Genomic DNA, 22,415 nt, shown 5'->3' on the forward strand with positions numbered 1-22,415 from the left:
CACTGCATATTCTTGTTTGTCTGATATTTACACTGTCAACACACAAACTTGACTTTTTGCTCTGCACTTGTTCTGCTCTTCTTCCCCCTCTAAACCTCTTTGTCAAAATCTACAAGCGTAGTTGTAAGCTTGCGGATCTGCTACTTTTTTGGCAAATGCTGCCACCAGAATAGAGGAAGTCCCTCTTAAGTCTTTCCTTGGGGTCATATTAGACAGTTGAGATATTCTCTCCTAAATTAAAGGACCATTTCACCTCTGGGACAACCAGATCTTATTTTATTGTTGTTTGGTACACTATCAACACAATCCTGAGTTATCTTTTGTGTTCAATCTGTGTTTTTAGATATTTTAGTATTTCAGCATGCTACAAAGCATCATATGATGCAAAATGCATCATATGATGCTTTGTAGCATGCTGAAAAAATAAAATAAAATAAGATCTGGTTGTCACAGAGGTGCCTCACATACTGTATGCACACACTCAGGAACTTTGTGCACACGCACACTCACAAGTAGCACACAGCAAACTGGCAGCACTACCACTATCCCTGAAACGGGAGTGCTTCGCTGTTTCTACAGGTCATCTTTTCGACACCCAACTCCAACCCTTACCCTAACCCTAACCTCCGCGGGGTGAGTCGCTAACCCTCCGGTCGAAATGATGGTCGTTCGAAAGAGCGAGATTTTACCCCTGAAACATAATGGAAGTATGTTTCAGGGCTACAGTACTATAACAAAAAAACATTGCATGGATGCACCTGGGACGTATCCTCAGTGATGTAGCCCAAGGTCATAGGGGTTTTCGGGTCTCGCAACATCATACCCCTCGCTCAGGTGACCCAGCCGGGATGATCAAGTCCCGACCTTACGTCCCAGTAGCTACCCACGATCAGTCCCATAGGGAAAGACAGGGCACACTCCACTGCTCCGGAACTACTCTACTGAGACTGGGAGAGGTAATCTGGTGCATGGAAGGACAAGGCTCTGTGGGTTGACCCCTGGCCGGGCTCCTCCTATGTCTCACCAGGTCCACTCCTGCTCTCACCAGGTCCAGGACCTGTGCGTTGCACCAGACTCCCAGTACCAAACATGTAATTCAGGAGCATTGGGTTCCTGACGGGCCCTCCTAAGGCCTCACCGTGGGTTTGTTAGGTTTCTTCCTCACGGAAGGCACAGGCCGGGCATGGTTTAATGGTGAGTTTACCGGTTACCCTCATGCTGAGCCTTTCTGCCTGAACGTGTCAAGTGTTAGTGGCAGGGGTTCCCCTATCCATCGTAAAGGAGGACTATATGTTTCCTTCTCCGTTGTTTTCGTGTGAATCAAAAAAGCACCTCAGTTAAGGCAAGACAAGCCTTCGGAAGCTTGTTTTCGGTGGAGAGGATGGAGGCACGCCAACTCAATTGGCCCGACCTATCTCCTTTTTCCTTTCCCTTGTTACTTGCTTGTAATTGACCCTTTGTCAGTCTTCTGGTTAGTCCCTGACTAAAATAAAAGCCTGGTTTTCCGAGGCTAGTCCCTGACTGTCTAACCAGTAGGCTCTTTCAGCCTTGTTCTGCCCTGGTTCCGCCCTGGTTGCGCCTTATATGGTTGTTTATGTTAAATTTGCTAAAACGTCATTTCTGGAGAAAAAAATGCTGTTACTATACACCTGAGATGCTCCTTTTTACAGACACCAAGTTTAAAATGAGAATTTAATAAAGAGAACATCAATACGAACTGAAGTTTTTTATTTCAATGGTAGTGGATGGAGAGAAAGGATTTTTGTCCAACCAAGAAACAGCAACCAATGGGTGTGAAGAGGGGCATAAACATGGGCGGGACTTGACAAAGGGTGAATTGTTGGACCACTGCTACTTTAAACAAGTTAACCCTCTTTGCTTGGTTTGAAACACATACATTATCAATAGCCAGGGTAATTAATTACACAGTTGACACAAGACAAGTTCTTAATATCCAATATTTAAAAGTCACAAAAATGATAAAAAATCAAAAAGGGATACAATGATACTAACAGTGATACCAGAAATAAAAAGCTAAATAAAAGGTAAATAATAGTAATAAAGGAGAAATAGCAAAAATGTGATAGTAACTAAAAGTTAACTTTGTAGTTCTAGGAGCTCACAAGATCCCGTTGCCAACGAAGTTGAGTAGGGATAAAATGACTAAGTTCAACTCAATGCAAAATTGGTAAAGGCTCCAAACTACCTCTCGCAACAGTGGTACGTAAATGAATGAATAGTTTTTGTCCCCTTTCCCTGTTTTGTACCAGTTAAAATATCTTACTATTTATTATACATTCTTCCACTCTGATGCCATATCTGAACTTTTACATTATGTTATCGCAGGCTAAATGAATCAATAGTTCTTGACAACCAAAAAAGAAACACTTCACTAAACAACTATTTCTATTATGATCCCTAAACAATACAATCATTGTATAAAACACTAAAACCATATATTTCAATTATAATATTTCACATTTATCAAAATATTAGGGAGACAAAAAATTCATCCCCAACAACACATTCTTGTATTTCAAATTGGTTAAATGAAACAAACAAAACTATAAAACACAACTTAGGTTTCCTTCATTTGGACAGGCAAACATGACATTGTGGTTCTTATTGTTATAGCTGAAGTTTTGTTCTTCTAATCTTTTTTCTTTTCTTTTTTTATAAAACCATTAACATACAAAGATTCAATTTTTAATTCAAATAATTCTCATCATCAATCAATATAGAAAATACAGACAACATTTTGACTGGCTGAAGAGAGACGCTTCTCTTTCGTTATTAGCCGGAACTACGTGAGGAGGGCGGAACCGGAAGCACTGGACGGTGAACGATTCATTGGAACTAATCTATTTAGTGAGGTGAATGGGAACGAAACAGGGACGTGCTGGGCCCTTGATTCAGCCCGGGAAAAAGAGTTGGAGAGGCCCTCATTGCGCGCTATAGGGAGAGATCTCGCTCTATAGCGCTGCTGCTACTCAAAGATTTGCCATTTCAGATCATGACAAGTGACAAGCCAGTGGGCCAATTACTGTACATGAGTTATATTTCGTCGTTGTCGGGTGTTAACCTTTTATGTCCAAAACCGTTTTGTATTTATCATTTTAAAAATGATTTAAACTAGTGAAAACAGCCGATCTACAAACACACAACGCCTCGCGGCTGTTGTTTTCACTACTTTTGTGCAAACAGTTTAATTTTTACTTTTGTGCAAACAGTTTAATTTTCTCCTAATGGCCGGCCTGGACCGGCCAGGAATGAACCGGCCGTTCGGGAGTTGTCCCGCTTTTCCCAATGGCCAGCACGTCCCTGGAACGAAATGACTCCAGTCACTGCAATGAACGATAGTTCCCATCACAACAGATAGGACAGGCCTTGTACTGTGACACACAGGACCAGTGGCAGCACTCCTGCATTGCTTTCTCTCTCTGCCAACAGCCGTCCATCCTCTCTCTTGAGGGTCACATTGGATGTGATGAGCAGCTGTTGCACACAATGGAAAGCCTTGTCATCCTGTAAAAGGGGCACGGACTCCAGGAGAAGAGGAGAGAAGCTGTTCTTCTGATCCTTTAGATCTAATATGTTCAACTGTGGGAAGGATATGACAGACCAATCAGTAACTTCCACAGAATAAGATAGACAATTTAAAAGGACAGACAGACAATGTTAGACTGACCAAGTCATTGAAGGCCTCTAGAACATCAGGACTGCTCTCACTCAGGAGGGTCAGCGCTTCATCAGGTAACTCTACAAAAATGCACAATACAGAACTTAGATTACATTATGCTGAAGTTGGAAGTTTAACATTTAATACATAGACACTGAATTATGTACATCAAAGCAGAGCGTTCAGCAGAACTTTACGAACTCAAAGAGTAATAACTTGTGTGAGTTGTCAAGCAATCACCTTAAAGGTGATACACCATGAAATTTCACTTTTCCTATTTTAAAACCTTTTTTTGGGGTCCCACTAGCACCTTCTATCCTCACAAAGTCCCATTTCAGACCGTTTGTGTCTTTCTCTGGTTTTGGGAAGGTGGAGGTTAAAAGCATCCCACGGGTTCTCAAAACAGGCTGTCCAGATTTGCTGCCAAAAAGATTTTATTTAAAAAAAAAAAAAAATCTAAAGGATTTTGGGGGGAGGGGGGGGGGGGGGGGGGCGCAGTTCAGGCCAAAGGTGGTACTGCAGCTGAAAATGCTCTGAGAGCCATTCAAAAATGAGAGGCTCTCTATTCAGGAGTGCCTTTTGAAAAACGTTTTTGGGACATATACAATATGACATAATTTTAAATGCATGGTGTATCACCTTTAAGTCATACTTTGATAGGAATTAGGAGTCAATGATATCAACCGTAACTCCTGTTTATGTGTATGTTGTTTTTGTACACTAACCTTCCATTGCGCTGACCAATAGATGAGCAGCGGTCAGGGGTCCCACTGGGGTTCCAGTGCACCCCAGCCTATCACTCTTAACGTGACTCTCTTGGTAAGGTCTGAGCAGGCCCAATATGGCACTTGCGGAGTTGCTGTGACTGACTGACACGTTTTGTTTAGTAACCACTGGTGCAAATCCTGTGCACCATTCCTCCAACTGAAAGAAAGACAAAGAAGAGGTCAAATTAGGTCAATGATATTGAGAGAGAGGGAGAGAGAAAGAGAACTAGAAAGTGTGGTTGCCTACTATAAAACCAGATAGCCAAATTGTCTTGTGAAGCTCAACCAATTCTTGAGCTAGCACCACTCCCCCTTTGAACTAAATGGATTTATCATTCACAAATAAAGTTTATCTAGAATAAGGTGACTATATTCTACAGAAATTAACTGTCTTGTGAAGCTCAACCAATACTCGAGTTAGCACCACCCCTTAAATGTTTTTTTGCTTCAATTTCCAATTGCATCTGATTCACAAAAAAAGTTTATCTAGTGGTGAAAATACAGTTTCCCCAGGACTACAGTGTGTTGCACTGTCGGGCAACCACTCTAATGATTTAGAAAGAGAGACAGAAGACTATGGGAAGATAAATTGCCTGTCCTGTTGCCTGCCCACCTATAGAGGTAGCTGTGCAGTGTGAACAGACTACAGTATTCCACCATCTTCACACAGGGTTTTACACACCAGCAGTCGTTCTCTCTCCCAGGGTACTTTTACACACTTTTCTTGTGTGTGTGTGTGTGTGTGTGTGTGTGTGTGTGTGTGTGTGTGTGTGTGTGTGTGTGTGTGTGCGTGTGCGTGTGCGTGTGCGTGTGTGTAAAGTTGGGGTGGAAAAGTACCCTGGGAGAACGACAGGCAGTTCCAACAGTGAAAGGCGGTGTTTTAACGCCATGCGATGCAAAGACAAAGGTCAGCGTGCCGTTGTGGTCTTTGTGTTTTTGCCAGGTGTAATTCATTCAGTGAAATTATGCAACATTTAGAGTGGGGAACCATGTCTGTGTCCATCCAAGTTTATGGGCTTATAGTCTTGTGTCTTTCGGTGTTGATCATCATGAATATATAATAATATAAGTAGGGCTGCAACTAATGATCATGAATATATAATAATATAAGTAGGGCTGCAACTAATGATATTTTCATAATCGATTAATCAGACGATTATTTAAACAATTAATTGGATTATGGCACTTATTTAGCTATTACCTTAAAAATAGCTAAATACGATTTGAGGTTCTTGACATGTGTGCTAACTAACAAAAAAAACATTTAAGATGAATAATTATTTCAAAAATACATAATACATAATGTATTACATTTTTTCTCAGCTGCCAAATAGGTTGCTAATAAAAGACAAATGAACCAAATAAATCCCTTTTTCTGACTGCATACATTTTATTACAGAATAGCTACACATTTGTCAGGCAAAAGGGTAAACCCTGTTAGAAATCCATCATATCGGGCTGTTTCCCAATCATGAACAAGACAGACACTGTTAACTTATCGCTCACTATCAAGTTGATATATTTTACTATACACCCGTGGATTCTATGGGTATAAATTATACGGCTTTCTTTTCTTTTTTTTTTTCTTTTTTTTACAATAACTTTTATTGGTACATTCTTTCGTCTTTCTTCTCAAATAGGTAATTTCTTTGTTCCTGACCTTATATTCCTGCACGGTATTAATACAAATTCCTGCGATTAGTTGCCGGTTCGTTTATGATTACTAAAAAGTTACTAATAGCAACTAATTTAATAATCGATTCAATTACGATTAATCAATTAATCGGTGTGTGTGTGTGTGTGTGTGTGTCTCATTGCACTCATTGCAGCTACTATTGTGACGAAGGTCGCAGTTTAGTATGATAAACGGCACATCATGTCCGTGTCCGAGTACTCTTTTTTACGGTCTATGGGTTTGCCGATCTGACATCACACTCTGTGATGCCAGGGGAACCACACTATCTCTTTTATGCCCATATATGGAGATCCCTGATGTCATCAATATTAAGCCCACATATAAGGACTTCATATGGGAATGCCCATATATGGAGGCCACATGGGCCACATAACACACTAACAAAATCCATATATGGCCAAGGCAGATGGCAAAGACAACCTATATCCGTGTGGCTTTGTTCTAAAGACAGATATCTCCATATATGGGCATAAAAGGGATTGTATGCATGATGTCCAATGTCATAGACGTCATAGGACTTTTTCACATAACAAATAACTGAGTTGTTTGGGGTCTCATAGCATATCTCCATACAGTACATGGATCTCCATATATGGGTGCCAGGGGTCTCCATACAGTATATGGGTAACTGGTCCGATATACACACTGGCCACTGTGGCCAGATGGCCAAGACAGATGGTGCAACCTTGCCCTTTAGGGCGAGGTTCTTGTCGCCCTTAGGCATCTTACTGGTTGTATATAATAAGCTTTGTTTTATCTGACTGCATCTCCACTTGTTATTCTTTAAAAAAAAAGGGTGTTGCTAAAATGTTAAGTAGCTCATTGTACTCTTGTGGGTCAGTATATGAGATGTACAGTAATGCATAAAATAAAATTGCATATTGAAGAGGAAACATTTGGTCATAAATAGTCGCACCTAGTTCTGAATCAGAATTACAGTAAGTGTCAGGTCGTTGTGCTAAGCCCGGATCAGAGTCTACGGTGGAGAGCTATCCACCGCAAATTTGAGGTGGAAAGCTTTCCACCTAGTCAGAAAATAAGTGCAGGCCATCATAGTCACGGCCCACGGTGAAGTCCTTTACCCCGTCTAGACCGGTTCAGGTCGACCAATCAGTGAACGGGGTGTAGAGCCTGTCTGTCTGATAGTAAAAATCACACCCGTGTGAACTGAGCGGTGGTCGGTGTGTGTGTGTGTGTGTGTGTGTGTGTGTCTCTGACTGGCCTGATGAACAACAGCGCCCCTCCCTTAACATGTGTGGTCAGAAAAGGTACTGCAGGCTCTGCAGGCTACACGGAGACACGGAGACACGGAGACACACACACACGCATACACACACGGCCACGTATAGGAGACGGTGTAACCACCGCTCAAAAACAGAGAGGTGTGTTGGGACTCGCGGTGGAAAGCTCTCCACCGCAAGGAATGATGTAACGTTGTAGTTTCATGACTCAAAAAGACTCGAAAAGACTACACCGCGGTGGATAGCCTGGACCCGACTATGATCCGGGCTCTACTCACAGTGTCCTGTACATCTGAGAGAGCATCTCCGTCCTTCATCACTTCACAGAACATCTGGAACAGAGCAGAACGAGTCTCCTGGGGAAGCTTTTCCAGCTGAGACAGATATTCTTCCAGGTTTTGTAACTTTGTAGAATCTACAGACAGAGTGACATTAAAAGATGGCATATTCATTAATACAGTTGAATTTGATATAAACTGATATCCTTGTCAATTAAGAAAATACAAGGTCTACGGTTATTTTCAAAAAGAAAAAAGATTTGCCAAATCAGATTCTCAAAGATATGCTTTATTTTGGACCCTGGAGTTATATTGTCAGAAATATAATTTATTTTGACCACACATGCTTGCACCATACATACTTTTAGATAATAATTGAAAAGTAAGTACACCTTAACTGCTATCCAATCAAAATGACCTCCCATCACCTGGGAGGTGTTGGGGGCCTGGTTATTGCTGAAACCATCTACGGCTGAATCACAGTTGCCTCGTCCACTCCTCATCCCCCTTAATTCTCCCTCTCCCCTAACCCCCTTCACTTAAACTCCCTCACTCATTCCATGCCTCTCCTCCCTTCCTCCCCATTTGTGTCATCCTTCCATATTCACCCCCACATCACTACCCAAACGTTTCTTCATTTTGTGCTGAGGCACAGGTGTATGTCACAATGAATTTTGGAGGCTGCCAGTTGAGCGTAAAATCACAATTGCTGCTTCTATACTACTTATGGTGGGACTATATATGGTAGAAAACATGACTCAGCACTGTAGTCTGCTCTGGGAACGCCCAAAATGAAACTTAAACTCTACCATGGCTTTACTGTTGAACTTGGCTCTTGTCCCAAAAGAAAATACAAAGAAGATACAAAAAATCAGATCTGCGTTGCATGGCCTTGACAACGTGTAGGCCGGGCTACAATTAAATCTGTCCTGCCGATTGTAGGCTACAATGGATCATCATCTGCATTGCTTCCATAAATAAGTTTTAACCCACCACAAAATAATAAACATGGAATGGATATTAAAAGAAATTGGCTTGTCACATCTGTATGTAGCATAGTATTGTCCTGTATATGTTGTTTTGTATATCTCTTTAAAAAATGAAAAACAAAAATAAACATGTTGTTTAAAAGAAATGGCAAAAAGATGATGTTGAAGGCATATATGAACCAGACCAGAGCTTTATTGATCATCCTACTGAGGGGAAATAATTTTTTGGGGTTAATATTTCATCACTGTTCTACATCGGAACAGCCACATTTCATTCCTTATCAGACCGAAATTAAGACTTAATTTGCTAGTGTGTAGCGTTCATGTGATTGCAAAATGGATGCTGAACATAATGCTCCCATGTATAATGAGAATAAAGAAGTTTACAAGGTTCAATCCACCACAAAATGATAAGCTAAAAAAGGATGTGGAATATCCACAAAGTGAAACACTGCTATTCCTCATCAGGGGTAAGAATTATACTGTAGGCTATGTGATCAAATACATTAGTGAGTAGTCTACAGCAGTGGGACTCAACCAGTGGTCGGGGGACCACCAGTGCTATGCTGGGGTTTACAGGTGGTCTCCTGTTAAATGATGGAGATTTGGTAACCAAACAGACCCTTATTATAGATCCTTAACTCTTGAGAGCGTAAAATGAAACCAAATGGACCCTGCGCGAGTGCGCGTCCATTTGGTTTCGTCCTGCGCCTCCTGATCTTGGGCGGTCGTTTTCATGCGGTGCGTGAGTGGTCCCTCATCGGCAGGTCCGCGATCGGGTGTGGGGGGTCCGCGTCCGAGGAGGGGGTCAGAGACACCGCGGCCTGGTGGCAACTGTGCGATCTTCTGCAAGTACGACTACAGTACATGATCGGCTATTTTCATCATTACGTGAAACATACAGCACTGATAGAAACTATCAATAAATACAAATCGGTGGAATTGCATGTCTATATTATGCAGAGGCTGCGCAAGCAGATCTATAAGGGTCCATTTGGTTACCAACTCAGTGACAGCTTAACCACACTGAATATGTCATTGTTTGACACTATGGGGTCGGCAAAATAACATTGACGCATTGATGAATTTGACACCTAACGTTGTCGGAAATGCTTACAATCAAAATATGGGCGTAATATGGCCGTAAAGTGCTTGATGAATCGGGCCCAATGTCTCTATTAGTGAACTGATGGTCAGGATTAATTTGAATTATCATTCCCACAAAATCACCTCCATGGTCAGTGTGAGTGAGTGAGTGAGTGAGTGAGTGAGTGAGTGAGTGAGTGTGTGCATGTGTGCGTGCGTGCATGCGTGCGTGACACGTACCATGATCCTGGGAGTCTGGCTCTGTGTCAGCACCATCCATCTGCAAAGCTTTATCTGGAAACTCTACACTCAAAAACACACACATAAACACATGCGCACAGCAACATAAAAAGCACAACAGACCCACAAAAACACAGACATCCATCCACACAGATAAGCACATATTTTACACACACACACACACACGCGCGCACACATGCACACACACATACATACAAACAGACAGACAGACAGAAAAGAATATTGAGGATTCAAATTATGCATACATATAAAATACGTATTTTCTGATTTAACTAAAATGTACTAAGGCACCTTCAGCAACACAGACAGCTCAAGACAGAGAACATAAAAACACCTTAAACAAGTCCCTCAAATCAAATTAACAAAGGAATATTTCACTAAATATTCCTTGGTTACCAATTGAAAGGTTAAATATACGTATCTACAGAAACCCATCAAATAGATAAGCTAGGATAGAAGTGACACACACACGCAAACACCCACCCACCCACGCACGCACACACACACACACACACACACACACACACACACACACACACACACACATACACACACACACACACACACACACACACACACACACACACACACACACACACACAAACACACACACAAACACACACACACACACACTAACCAAGGTAACCATGCTTGTCAATGTCTAGTTTCCGAAGTGCATAGGCGAGTACTTTTCCAGCATCAAGTGTCAATGAATGGTCTTTGGCCTTCACAATTTCTCCACTGGCATCCAATTCGTCCTGCCCGATACCAACAGCCACCTGAGACACAAACGGGCATACGCACACACACTAAACATTTGAGCACAATCAAAACAAGTGCCATCATGAACTTAAATTAACATACCCACCGGCATATCCAGTGGCCACTAGACTAGAGTCCTGCAACGGGCCAGGTACCCATGGATATCTGATGGCCACCCGTCAACGAAATAGCTTAACCCAGAGACTGATAGCAACCTCAGGATCAAGGAATAAATGTCATTTTGGCTGCGCATCAAATATTTTGTTTGGCCAATACGTTTCCTGCTACAGTCAAAATGTAAGCTATTTGTGGTTTCCAAATTGACGATGATATTTGATGTTTCTATGTTTACACACGACGCAGTACACACACGTGTAGTTGTTTACATTGTCAGATGATTTTAATTTGAAGGTTTAACAGGATGTTCAGGATGTGTTTTTGTGAGTTAAGTCAACTATTCTACATGTTCTTCACTTGACGTGCAGATTTGTACTGTAATTGTGAGTGAACCTGTGCACTGAATGTACCACTATTGTTGAAGTCTACTATCTTGTATTTAAAAAACAAAGTAACGTAAAGCACTTTAGGCTATTTACATGTAATCATGGATAACGAGCAGACAACGGCTCCGTTATTATTCAAAGGACAGTCTGTCTACGGATCTGATTAAGGACACTGATGTGTGGAGTCCACTCCATTCACACACTCACCTGAGCTCCACCGGTGCGCTTCCCGGTCTTACAGATTTCCCAGGGGTCAGTATTGACGACTCTCTCCGTCAGCAAGGCCAGAACATGCGGACACTTTGGGGCCTTCTTCGCCTCCAGCATCCACCGCACAAGCTCGTTCTGCTTTTTGCACTTGCACCTGACACAGAGCAGGTGTAATGAGTGTGTGTACAAGCGTGCTTGCGTGTGTGTGTATCAGAGGTCGCTCTAGGATTTGAAACTGATGGTCACCATGTCTGGAATGATTACAATTTATGAGACATCGATGATTAATTATTTAATGCGCAGGTTGTGTCCATGGCTGCTAAAGTTCTACGACGTCAATGAACTGCGCGTGCGCGCAAGAGAGAGACTGAGAGAGAGAGAGAGAGCGAGAGAGAGAGAGCTGCAGCTACAGTCTACAGAGGCACATTTGAAATGTGATTTACAATGATAATAATTAATTATCATGTGTTTTTTTTTAATCATTTTGGAGAAAATAACCACAATTACCAGACTAATGCAACCTCTGGTGTGTATATAAATCGATTTAAATGATTTAAATAGAATGACTCCAACCTGTTTTTGGGCTCAAGCTGCTTCTTTACATCCTTTACATTCACCGTCTCTTTCATGACCTTGACGGTAGATAGTGTCAGTCCAGTGGCAGCAGAATGATGGGCCTCCACCTTCAAATTTAACATTTTGGCAACCAGCGTCCCAAACTTGGCAACCAGCCTCCCGCTGTGATCGGATTCAAACTTCCCCTCGTAAGAACCCAAGGCTTCCTGAGAAACATCTGAAACAAGATATTAGAAAGTTTGTGTGTGTGTGTGTGTGTGTGTGTGTGTGTGTGTGTGTGTGTGTGTGTGTGTGTGTGTGTGTGTGTGTGTGTGTGTGTGTTTGAGACTGTGACTGCGAATATAGACCGTTTTCCTGAGCGCTTCCCTGTGAAGAGTGCCGCAGCCAGTGGTGGAGTAGGAGTAAAATGATTGAGAATGGAAAATACTCAAGTAAAGTAGAAATACTCAAAATTGTACTTGAGTACAGTACTTAAGTAAATGTAGGCTAATAGTAATAGTTAGTTTACACAACTGTTTGCACCGTGGCAATGGCGGGCGGCAACCTCTGCAAGGTGTTGCTCAGGAAATCTGTCTATTCCTGGGCAGGTTGCTGTGTATTTATTAGGGCTGTCTTCTAAAAATCGACGAATCGACGAGTTGTTTTAAGCCCCGGGAATCGACGCCAAAGTCGAAAATATATTATTATTATATCACCAGTTACTCGTGTCATGCACTTCCAATTGAGAGAAGTAGCAATTGGCGAACAGTTATTTATTGTCTCGCACCAGCGCAGGGGTGAAAGTGAGCCGGAACGACGGCGGACTGGATCCCATCGTTCAATTAAAAGAGCCGTTCAAGAGAGCCGAATCGTTTGCGAATGTCTCATCTCTACTGCACTGCTTGCCGACGGGGCAGAGCTGAACAGCGGAGAAGTTTTTTTTTTTTTTAACAGTGTTATCGGTGTACACTGCTGTGCAAATAATGTACTTGGAGTTGTGCTCGCGCACCGATAACACCGAAAACACTGTGTATTCAATTCATCTTAATGTATTATTGTGGGCTCGCCTGGAAGGCGAGCACACGTATGTTATCTTCATTATTTATTTGTTTATTTATATATGTGTATCTCCTCAAAACTTTGGCGCGATTCATCTCCTAAACGCTTACACCTTTAAACACCATTCAAATTTGTATGTGTTCAGCTTACTGAGGACACGTGTGCTTGTACTTTTGGTTTTGAAATGTTTTGTAGTTTAATTATAAAAAAATAAAAATGTTTAACTTTAAGCACCCAATGCATTTTCAATGGGTTTAGTGAGTGGAGACAGAGTGAGACAGGGGAAAGGGACCCATGTTTATATTAAGTCGCTGTGGCTGCAATATTCACACTTCAGATATGCTATTTATATCAATGCGTTCACACAGGTCTGCTGTCTGATTTGATCCAAATGTCTAAGCTGTGTGATGTATAAAACTATAGTTATAGTTAAAACTATAAATAAATGTCCCTCTACACTCTACTGATTGACACAGCTGTGATTAAAGGCTTGGCTGTCATTGGCTGTTCTGTGGTGATGTAGCCTTACATAAGTCGGCCCTGCAGTGACAATGCGAAAGTCTCGGCAGAGACGTCTTAATGTAAGGCTAGTGGTGCTGCAAGTAACCAAGTACATTTACTCAAGTATATACAAGTACTTGTACCTACAGTACAATTTTGAGGTACTTTTACTCTACTTTCCATTTTTGTTATTATACTCTACTATAAATACAGCATTTGACAGCTTCAGTTACTTGTTATTTTGCAGATTTTATTATTAATAAAAAAACATAGATGGACCACTTAATACTGCTATGAAGTTGATCTACAATGTGCACGCACACGCACGCACGCACGCGCGCGTGCACGCACACACACACACACACACACACACACACACACACACACACACACACACACACACAACTGTTACTGTGGAGACGTTTGCTTGTATTTGTCTTTGAGACATGTTTTGTAGTGTTTTAGAAATTTTACTTAAAAAGAATAAGGTTTTAGGATCCCGGGCAATGGGATTTACAGTATATATCCTAGAACCCGCAGGGACACTCAGCCGTATTAGTGGTTGTTGTTGGTTTGTCAGGGAGATATCACAACCAATGCATTTTCAAATCAGATCCACAAACACAATAAAAGTCATGCTCCACTCCTCAGTCTGGAGTGGCCACATAGAAGAACGCCTTGGTTATAGACATAGTGGAGGACAGATGTGATCTGGGATTGTTAACCTACAGTATATGCACTCAATATACACCCCTAGAACACATAAATAACACAGAATATGTACAGTAAGGTTCAGTACAGTACAGTAAAAAGTACAGTAAGGTTCAGTAGAGTACAGTAAAGTACAGTAAGGTACAGTAGAGTACAGTAAAGTACAGTAGAGTACAGTAAAGTACAGTATAGTAAGGTACAGTAGAGTACAGTACAGTAAGGTGCAGTACGGTACAGTAGAGTACAGTATAGTATAGTACAGTATGGTACAGTACAGTAAGGTACAGTACAGTAAGGTACAGTAGAGTACAGTAGAGTACAGTAAAGTACAGTAAGTTACAGTACAGTACAGTACAGTACAGTACAGTACAGTACAGTACAGTAAGGTGCAGTACAGTATAGTAAGGTACAGTACAATACTGTAAGGTACTGTACCTTACAGTACCTTAAAGTATCCTATTTGTTGGGTTGGAAGCGAGCCCACACTGTTTCGAAGGAACAGTTTTTCTAGTTGTATTATGTTGACGTGGTTTAAAGCAACACAAAATCGACTAAAGCAGGTATGAAGGGGTATGATAAAGGGCAGATTTAACCCTATATGTGTTTTGGTCTGAATGACTCCTTTAACAAAATCTGTAGTCTTGTAATATTTTGAGATATGGATTTTTGATTTTCATGAGCTGTATGCCATAAAATTAAAACAAAAAGGATTTTGAATATTTCACTGCATGCGCAATGTATCTAGAATATATGATACAGAAAACAATGAACGTTTTTTAATATATTTTCCATTTTTACAAAGCTGTATACAGTAGCAATTTGGGAATGCCTTCAAATGTACATATAACACCTCCATATAGAACATACCTGGATTTAGTGGTGAATGCAATATGTCATTGAGGTCGAAGTCAGACGGACGATACTCAGTCCTATTCTTGAACCACCCTTTGTGGTTTGTCTTGATGACCAGCCTCATGAGATCCAGATTGTCTGAATCACTTAGACTGCGGTTGGGCATGAGATCGCCAAATCGATCACCAGATAGAGGGCTTATCTGGTTGACAACTATGGCAGTTGCCTTGGGAAACAATGCATCTTTACTCATCATTGTTGCAGTCACGTACGGCAGAGCTGTAGATGGATGGAAGAGAATGAGCTAATAAGTTAGCTTTGAAAATTCAATTTTATCTTTACCTTGCCAGATAGAAACAGGTGTAGAGGGAAAGGTAATTTACAATTGCCATGTATTTTCAGTGTCTGTGTGTGTGTGTGTGTGTGTGTGTGTGTGTGCGTGCGTGCGTGCGTGCGTGTGTGTGTGTACGCGCACGCACTGGTTGGCATCTATGGATACCAATCAGAAATCAAGTCATGGAAACTGTCTGAGAACTTGAATCCATGAATTGGATTTCATACCCATATGCGACCAATTAGAATATTTAGAGGTAACACTTTGGCCTACTTTAACCAAAGAAAATCACTATTAGGCTACTACTAATAAATAGTCTAGCCCTATACTGCACCTCAAAGTAGCCCAACGAGCAATTTGAGGGCTAAATGACGTAATTTGAACGTTTAAACGTCAACTAGATGTCTAGCTAAAACTAGTTTATCAAGATTTTAAATTGGCAATTTTTTTCAACATCTATACATAGACTAGACATTGTATCAACGTCATTTAAACGGTTACATCTCATCTGTAAACCACTTACAGGCAGCAGCCGTCCGCAACTGGGAATAAATACAAACCTAGCCCAGCCCAGCCCTCCCCTCCCCTGCCCAGCCCTCCCCTCCCCTGCCCCTTCTTTGTATATACTTTCTGTTTGCCTTATACTGTTCCTTGTTCTCTTTTTTTTTCTGACTATATCTACTACTGCATAGTACTGTGTTATATTCCTCTGTCTGTCATTCAATGTTATATGAGATACTTTAATGGTTTCCTGTGGAAATAAGCTTAAAGGGATATTCCACTTTCAACAGGGAGCAGTGGTAGGGCTTCTCTCCACATACAAACCCATTGTAACTTCAAACTTCATTTTAACCATGATAGATTCATTAAAAACACACGTTATTTTTTCTGGAGACTCATTTTACCTTCCTAATACGTGAGCAGGCCGTGTTTTTTCGATAACTTTTTTCATTTATTTTTAAAGATTATTTGGAAAAATTGAAAAAATTAAATACAAATAAATAATTATTAAAAATAAATTAAAAATGTTATCGAAAAAACACGGCCTGCTCACATATTAGGAGGGTAATATGAGTCACCAGAAAATAATGTGTGTTTTAATGAATCTATCATGGTTAAAATGAAGTTTGAAGTTACAATGGGTGTGTGCTGTGTGTGGGGAGAGGCCCTGGGCCTGGAGGGCCTGGTAACATTTACATCAAATATCTAAATATTCAATCAAGCTAATTAAAAACTGTTCAGGGTGTTCGTAAAAGCCTGATTAGATGATAAAATTACCAAAAGTTTTTTTGAAAGTGAAATACCCCTTTAGTCTTTTCTAGGGTCGCCTTTTAGTAGACCTTGTTGTACCAGTGAACTGTACCGTCATGAAACTGTACCTTTTCCTATGCAAACTTCTAATAAAGTCTTCAATCAATCAATCAAAAAGCCCCGAACCAGTGATCAAATGCAGCACTTTTGCCAAGTAATGTGATTTACTTAATTCAATACAACACAAATCCATTCAGATGTCATCTTACGATGATTAATAACAAAAAGTTTAATGTTTTTCATCAACATGAAGATGTAGACCTATGTCATTTCCAGTATTCTGGTGGATTGGATTTTGAGGGTTTGTTTTTACTATAGGAATATAATAGGATCCATTAAAAAGCTTTGATGACTGAAAATAAAATATTCATTTAATAATAACCACCAATTACTTAAAGTGACTATCTCTTTATAATTGCATTCATTTACAACGTAGGCCTACATCATACTGTGCATGGAGTGTAGCCTACACGCAAAAAGGGTGAAATACGCTAGGCCTACCCCAAACGCAGGAGAAAAGCTAGGATAATTGCTGGCGCAGGAGTCGTGCGAGTTGGCAGATATGACGTCGGGGATTTTCCGATATAAATTATCAATAGGCCTACACGAAAATAGAAGGCTCAACCCAAGAATAAACTTACCACTAATATTTAGCCAGTCAGCAACTGAGGGTCGTCGAGCGTTATTGATGTCCAAAACGCCGGAGCCAAGAATCTAGAAAGTCTGAGAGCTTAGGCGCAGTCCATGGGTTCAAGACGGAAGACGCGCTGGTGGAGTCGTGGGCACTGTACATGAGGTTTCACTTTCAGAATGGGATGGGGGTTGTTTAACCGTTAACACAACACCCATCCCCAAGTTTGGGGGAGGTTCTCAAACCAACACCCATCCCCAAGTTGGGGGAGGTTCTCAAACTTTGTAATGTGACTCGTGTCAAGTCAAGGACCCCCAAAATGATATGTATTTCGCCGCGGACCCCCATCTCAAAACTATTTTGTTTCAGGGACCCCCAGAAGCAAAGATTTGAATTAAAAATGATCACTTGGGTCTTTCTTGCCTCAAAGGAATATTTCACTTTCAAAAAAGTATTTTTGTAATTTTATCGTCTAATCAGGCTTTTCTGAACACCCTCAGGGACTGAACAGTTTTTAATTTGCTTCATTCAATATTTAGATATTTGATGTAGGCCTAAATGTTATCAGGCCCAGGGCCTCTCCCCATACACGCCCATTGTAACTTCAAAATCCATTTTAATCATGATAGATTCATTAAAAACACCCATCATTTTTTACGGTGACTCATAATACCCTCCTAATACGTGAGCAGGCCGTGTTCTGGAAAAATTAAATACAATAAATAATTATTAAAAAATAAATGGAAAAAGAGTATTGAAAAAACACTGCCTGCTCACGTATTAGGGGGTATTATGAGTCACCACAACAAAATAATGGGTGTTTTTAATGAATCGATCGTGAATAAAATGGAGTTTAAAGTTACAATGTGTGTGTATGAGGCGTCCTGGAGGAGGAGGCCTGATAACATTTAGGCTACATTATATTGAATCAAGCAAATTAAAATCTGTCCATGGTGTTCATAAAAGCCTGATTAGATGATAAAATGTCCAAACGTTTTTTTGAAAGTGAAATATCCCTTTAATCTAGATGCAGATTAGAATAGATAAGACGCCTTCCATAATGGGAGCGGCCGCTGCACCATAAAAGACCTGTCTGGGGTCTACTTTGGGCAGTGGGTAGGTTGGTCTCTGAACAACCACCAGCGACGGACCCTTATTATGCCTCCTCAGTCCTCACTACTCTGAGTCCTAGTCCCACCCGGCCCGCCTATATGAGCTCTCAGCCATTATGTGTGCATAGAGCAGAGGTGGAACTGCAGCCTATGTGGTAGACCTATCTGATATAGGCAGGCCTATACTTTTGGTTAAGTTCGCTATTGTTGTGAGGACTAGTCCTTGTTCAAGTGTCCCATAATGAATGAAAGTATGATGGGTTGCAAGTTGTAAACATTGCGAATCATTGCTCTGGACTAACTTGGTCATAATGACCCAGCAGTTTAATAGTAAATGTATTGTTATATCTTCGTAATGAAGGTGAAATCGTAAAATTGTAAAAGGTGTAGGGAAAAGAAAATAATATCTAACTTGTGTCATCACAGGAATATATTCTTCCTATGAGGGCGGGGGGTATGCCACATGGTGTGAGGAATAGGCCTGTGTCAAAGGAATGTATTCTTCCTATGAGGGAGGTATGCCACATGGTCTGAGGAATAGGCCTGTGTCTGTAGCCTACACAGGACACAGGACTGAGTTTTTTAATGTCTTGGTTGCATTGCACTTCAGAAGGAACAAAAGTAACATAACATACACATATTTGTGCATGTACACGCGCTTGCCCCCAAACACAGTCGCCCCAGGCCCAATCTGGCGACATCAGAGCGGCGGTCACCCCTACCTGGTATTCCTAGGCGCTCACACAGATGAGCGACAATGTGCTGGATACGTGGGGTGGGGGGATGCAACTGTTTCAATTAATTTCCTGTGGAAGTCACATGGTTAAAGCATCTGTTGTGTCGTGTTGTGTCCCGTAGCTCCCCTCCTCCTCCGTGGCATAGTGGTCACATGAATTGTGACCACAATCGCTTGTATATGTTGAGTCTATATGTGCCTATCTATGTGTGAGTCAGGCCCTAAACTTACATCAGTAAACTATGCCACACCCTAAACGTATGTGCACTCGTGTCCATTTATGGCCTACTTGTGTATCTGTCTGTTTGCACAGTGTTATTTACATCAGGTCGTCACCAAGAATGCACGTGTTTAGAGTTTCCTAAGAATGTGAGGCATACATTCAATGCGAGTAGGCTGCATGGTTCTGGCTCACTTACATTTTTGTGTTATAGGAGGGGAAGGGAGTGCTAGTTGGTGAACTGGCCCTCTTCTTTGTCCCACATTTAGATTGCTAGGATCTGGTCAGAGGAATGCGCCATACATGTTGGTTTCGCATCCCGCTGAACATGTAGGAGTCACTAGTGCAGTCTGCAGTGAGATTTGACTTCTGCAACAGATATCCCAGCTTCTAATATTTTATCTGTTGTTTTATCTCCCTTATTTCAAACTTCTTTTGTGTCACTTAGGCTACAGCATTTTAGTGTAGCTGTCTCACCAGTGAGACAATGCTGGCAAGCCTGGCATGTGTATAAAGCTTTCCTGACCCCTGCAGGACGCTTTTCCTGTTTACTAAAGGGCTGGAGAGACAAGGAGACGCCTGCTAGAGAACAAATACTCTATAGAAATGATTACTACCACATTATAGAACTTTAACACGTATTTTAACAAAAACAAATATCACTTACGTAGTCCAACTTTAATAGTGTCTGATAGGGGCTGACACCTGCAAATCAAGAGCTAGGGCTGCTAGAAGGGAAGTCTCTTCACTCTTCTGTCTGCCCCTTATTTGGGGATGGAGAGGTTTAAACTATGTAGTGGTTTGAATTGAAGTCCTGTGTACTATGTTCACACATAGTACACAGGACTTGGTTGCATTGCACTTCAGAGGGAAAAAGTAACATATAGAACATACACATATGTGTGCATGTACACATACGCATGCAAAAATACAAATGGACACACAACTTTCATCCATCGTACTTTATTGTCTATCTTTAGACAGGACAGATTTATATGACATACTTATTGCTCTATTCTTCAGTTATTATATCTACTATGACAGTATTATGAATGAGAAAGAGAAGGCATAATTCAGGCTTTTAATCAGTGTCTCTTAACAATGATCAGATGTAAATTAGCTGGTTCAATCTGAGGTCAATCGACGAATACACAAGTTAGTTTGACCCTTAGAAAAGTTCCCTCTTAAATTATCACTTTGATATTGTCTTTCCATCCCCCAAAAATTACACTGAAGTCAGACATTGTCGTGATATTGTGGAAATGCATCCACATGTAGGCTCGCTGATATACTTTGCATAACTGCTACTGCAGTTCTTTGAGCACAGTGCTCTGTTACAAGGCACTTTGGTCAATGCTGGAATGCAGCAAAACGTAATTATATAAATATAAGGTTGTGGAATTAGTAGTCTGTGTGTATGTGCATGGAGACGGTAGTGTACCCTAAAATATAAGACATGACAACATAAAAGGAACATATACCACCCTGTCGACGAATTCTGAGGGGTGACTAAGTAGAAACCGAAGGAAGCAGAACACAGTGGGGCCCACTTCCTTCTTCCAGAGTCAGCATAATACAGTCATTGAGAGTAACGGAGCTCTTGAAGGAAAGTTATTTCTTCATTGTGAAACGTTGCTTCTTCAAATCATACTGAACCTTGAAAAAAGAAAATACCTCCCAGACCGTATACAATGTCACACTTACTTTTGTCAAAACAAAATCTGAAGAGCTTGTAGCGCCATACTGTATGTGTTTAGGCCGTCTTAGTCACCCCTCGAAGCGCAAAGAGCCTTCCCGCCCTGCTGTTTGGAAGCTCTAGGTACAAGATTGTCTTTAAACAGCAAATCAAGTAAAAGCCCACCACCTTCTTCAGCTCATCGTACCCCTCCACCCTCCAGCACTAGAAAGAGGGAGTGGGAAGTCAATATTTTTGGTCCGGGGCACCCTGACACAGGGCGAAGCGTAGAAGCATGTCAGTACCATCAGAAGATGGTCTCAGGTCAGTTTTACACACCCTTCTACTGCATATGATTTGTAGTAGAGGGAGGTCGGTTTAAGATGACCTTAAACCACTTTGGTTTGAAGCCAAAGAAAAGGTCACCACAGCACAGGGAAATCTGTTTGGCTGAACCCAGGGTCCCTTCGCTGTTCCCAGTATGTATTAGAACTGATCCACGTATCATCTTTGCCCTTCCTGTGAACAGAAAGAACAGTACAGTTACACATTACTAGTTGACAGTTCACTGTTGTTATTCTTGTCATTATCTGTATTAACGATATGCCCCTGTGTCTATTATTATGGTCTTATCTCATTATACTGTATTGACCGATATTTCTTTTCTTCTTTTGACTCATTGATTGATTGATTGAATACTTTATTAGTCAGAAATGTAAACAGCATGTGGTACACTAAGACATTAAAGCTAAAAGGATAGGATAACACAAAATGAGACTATCCAGAAACTAAACGCATTCTAGTGATTCCCAACTGCATTCAGCTATGATGCCCTGTGACTGGCTGAGTCAAACAAACAAATGCATGACCTTTTAAACCACTTAAAAACAAGACAGGTGATGGGCTTGTGCATCGATAAGCACGCCGTCCGAGTTGGCATGTCATGGAGGACGGAATAGGTTATCACATGAACCTAAACGAGCGCTCCTGGACTCGACATGATCATCTCTCACTCAACGACAGATACCTGCTCTTATACACACACAAAATACAAATAGTTGCATACTTGAAGAAGCGTGGCTGGTGCGTCAAGTTGTTGTCCTGTAGAACTTTCCTCCTCTCTCTCTGGAGCTGCTCTATTCTCTGTTTCTGTTCCTCAGCCCCCTCCACGTTGCCCTCCTCCAACAATCTGCACAACAAATGGAGAGAGAAAAAACAGAGTTATTAGTTATCAGCTAAACCACAA

General features: G+C 41.2%; 2 protein-coding genes across 3 annotated transcripts in view; both read right to left on the reverse strand.

The window, feature by feature from the left end:
• Positions 1-3,300: 3,300 nt before the first annotated feature.
• LOC308293095 (gasdermin-E-like) lies at positions 3,301-10,871 on the reverse strand (the record flags this gene model as incomplete). Its single annotated transcript, XM_080735525.1, has 7 exons — positions 3,301-3,600; positions 3,689-3,759; positions 4,405-4,603; positions 7,662-7,798; positions 9,977-10,039; positions 10,635-10,776; positions 10,866-10,871. The coding sequence occupies 7 exons, from the start codon at positions 10,869-10,871 to the stop codon at positions 3,367-3,369; spliced, it is 852 nt and encodes a 283-aa protein (XP_080591651.1). The 3' UTR covers positions 3,301-3,366.
• A 9,667-nt stretch (positions 10,872-20,538) lies between these two features.
• The window catches only part of LOC308292115 (oxysterol-binding protein-related protein 3-like), a 32,279-nt gene continuing 30,402 nt past the window's right edge, over positions 20,539-22,415 (reverse strand). For both annotated transcript variants that reach the window (XM_080734370.1, XM_080734371.1), the window contains exons 21-22: positions 22,236-22,358; positions 20,539-21,688 (exon numbers count right to left, since the gene is read on the reverse strand). In XM_080734370.1, the coding sequence (XP_080590496.1) occupies positions 21,592-21,688; positions 22,236-22,358 (220 nt within the window). In that variant the 3' untranslated portion in view covers positions 20,539-21,591. The remainder of the gene's footprint in view (positions 21,689-22,235; positions 22,359-22,415) is intronic.

Source organism: Nannobrachium achirus (genome assembly GCF_963921795.1).
Source record: "Nannobrachium achirus genome assembly, chromosome: 10".
NCBI classification, from domain to species: Eukaryota; Metazoa; Chordata; class Actinopteri; order Myctophiformes; family Myctophidae; genus Nannobrachium; species Nannobrachium achirus.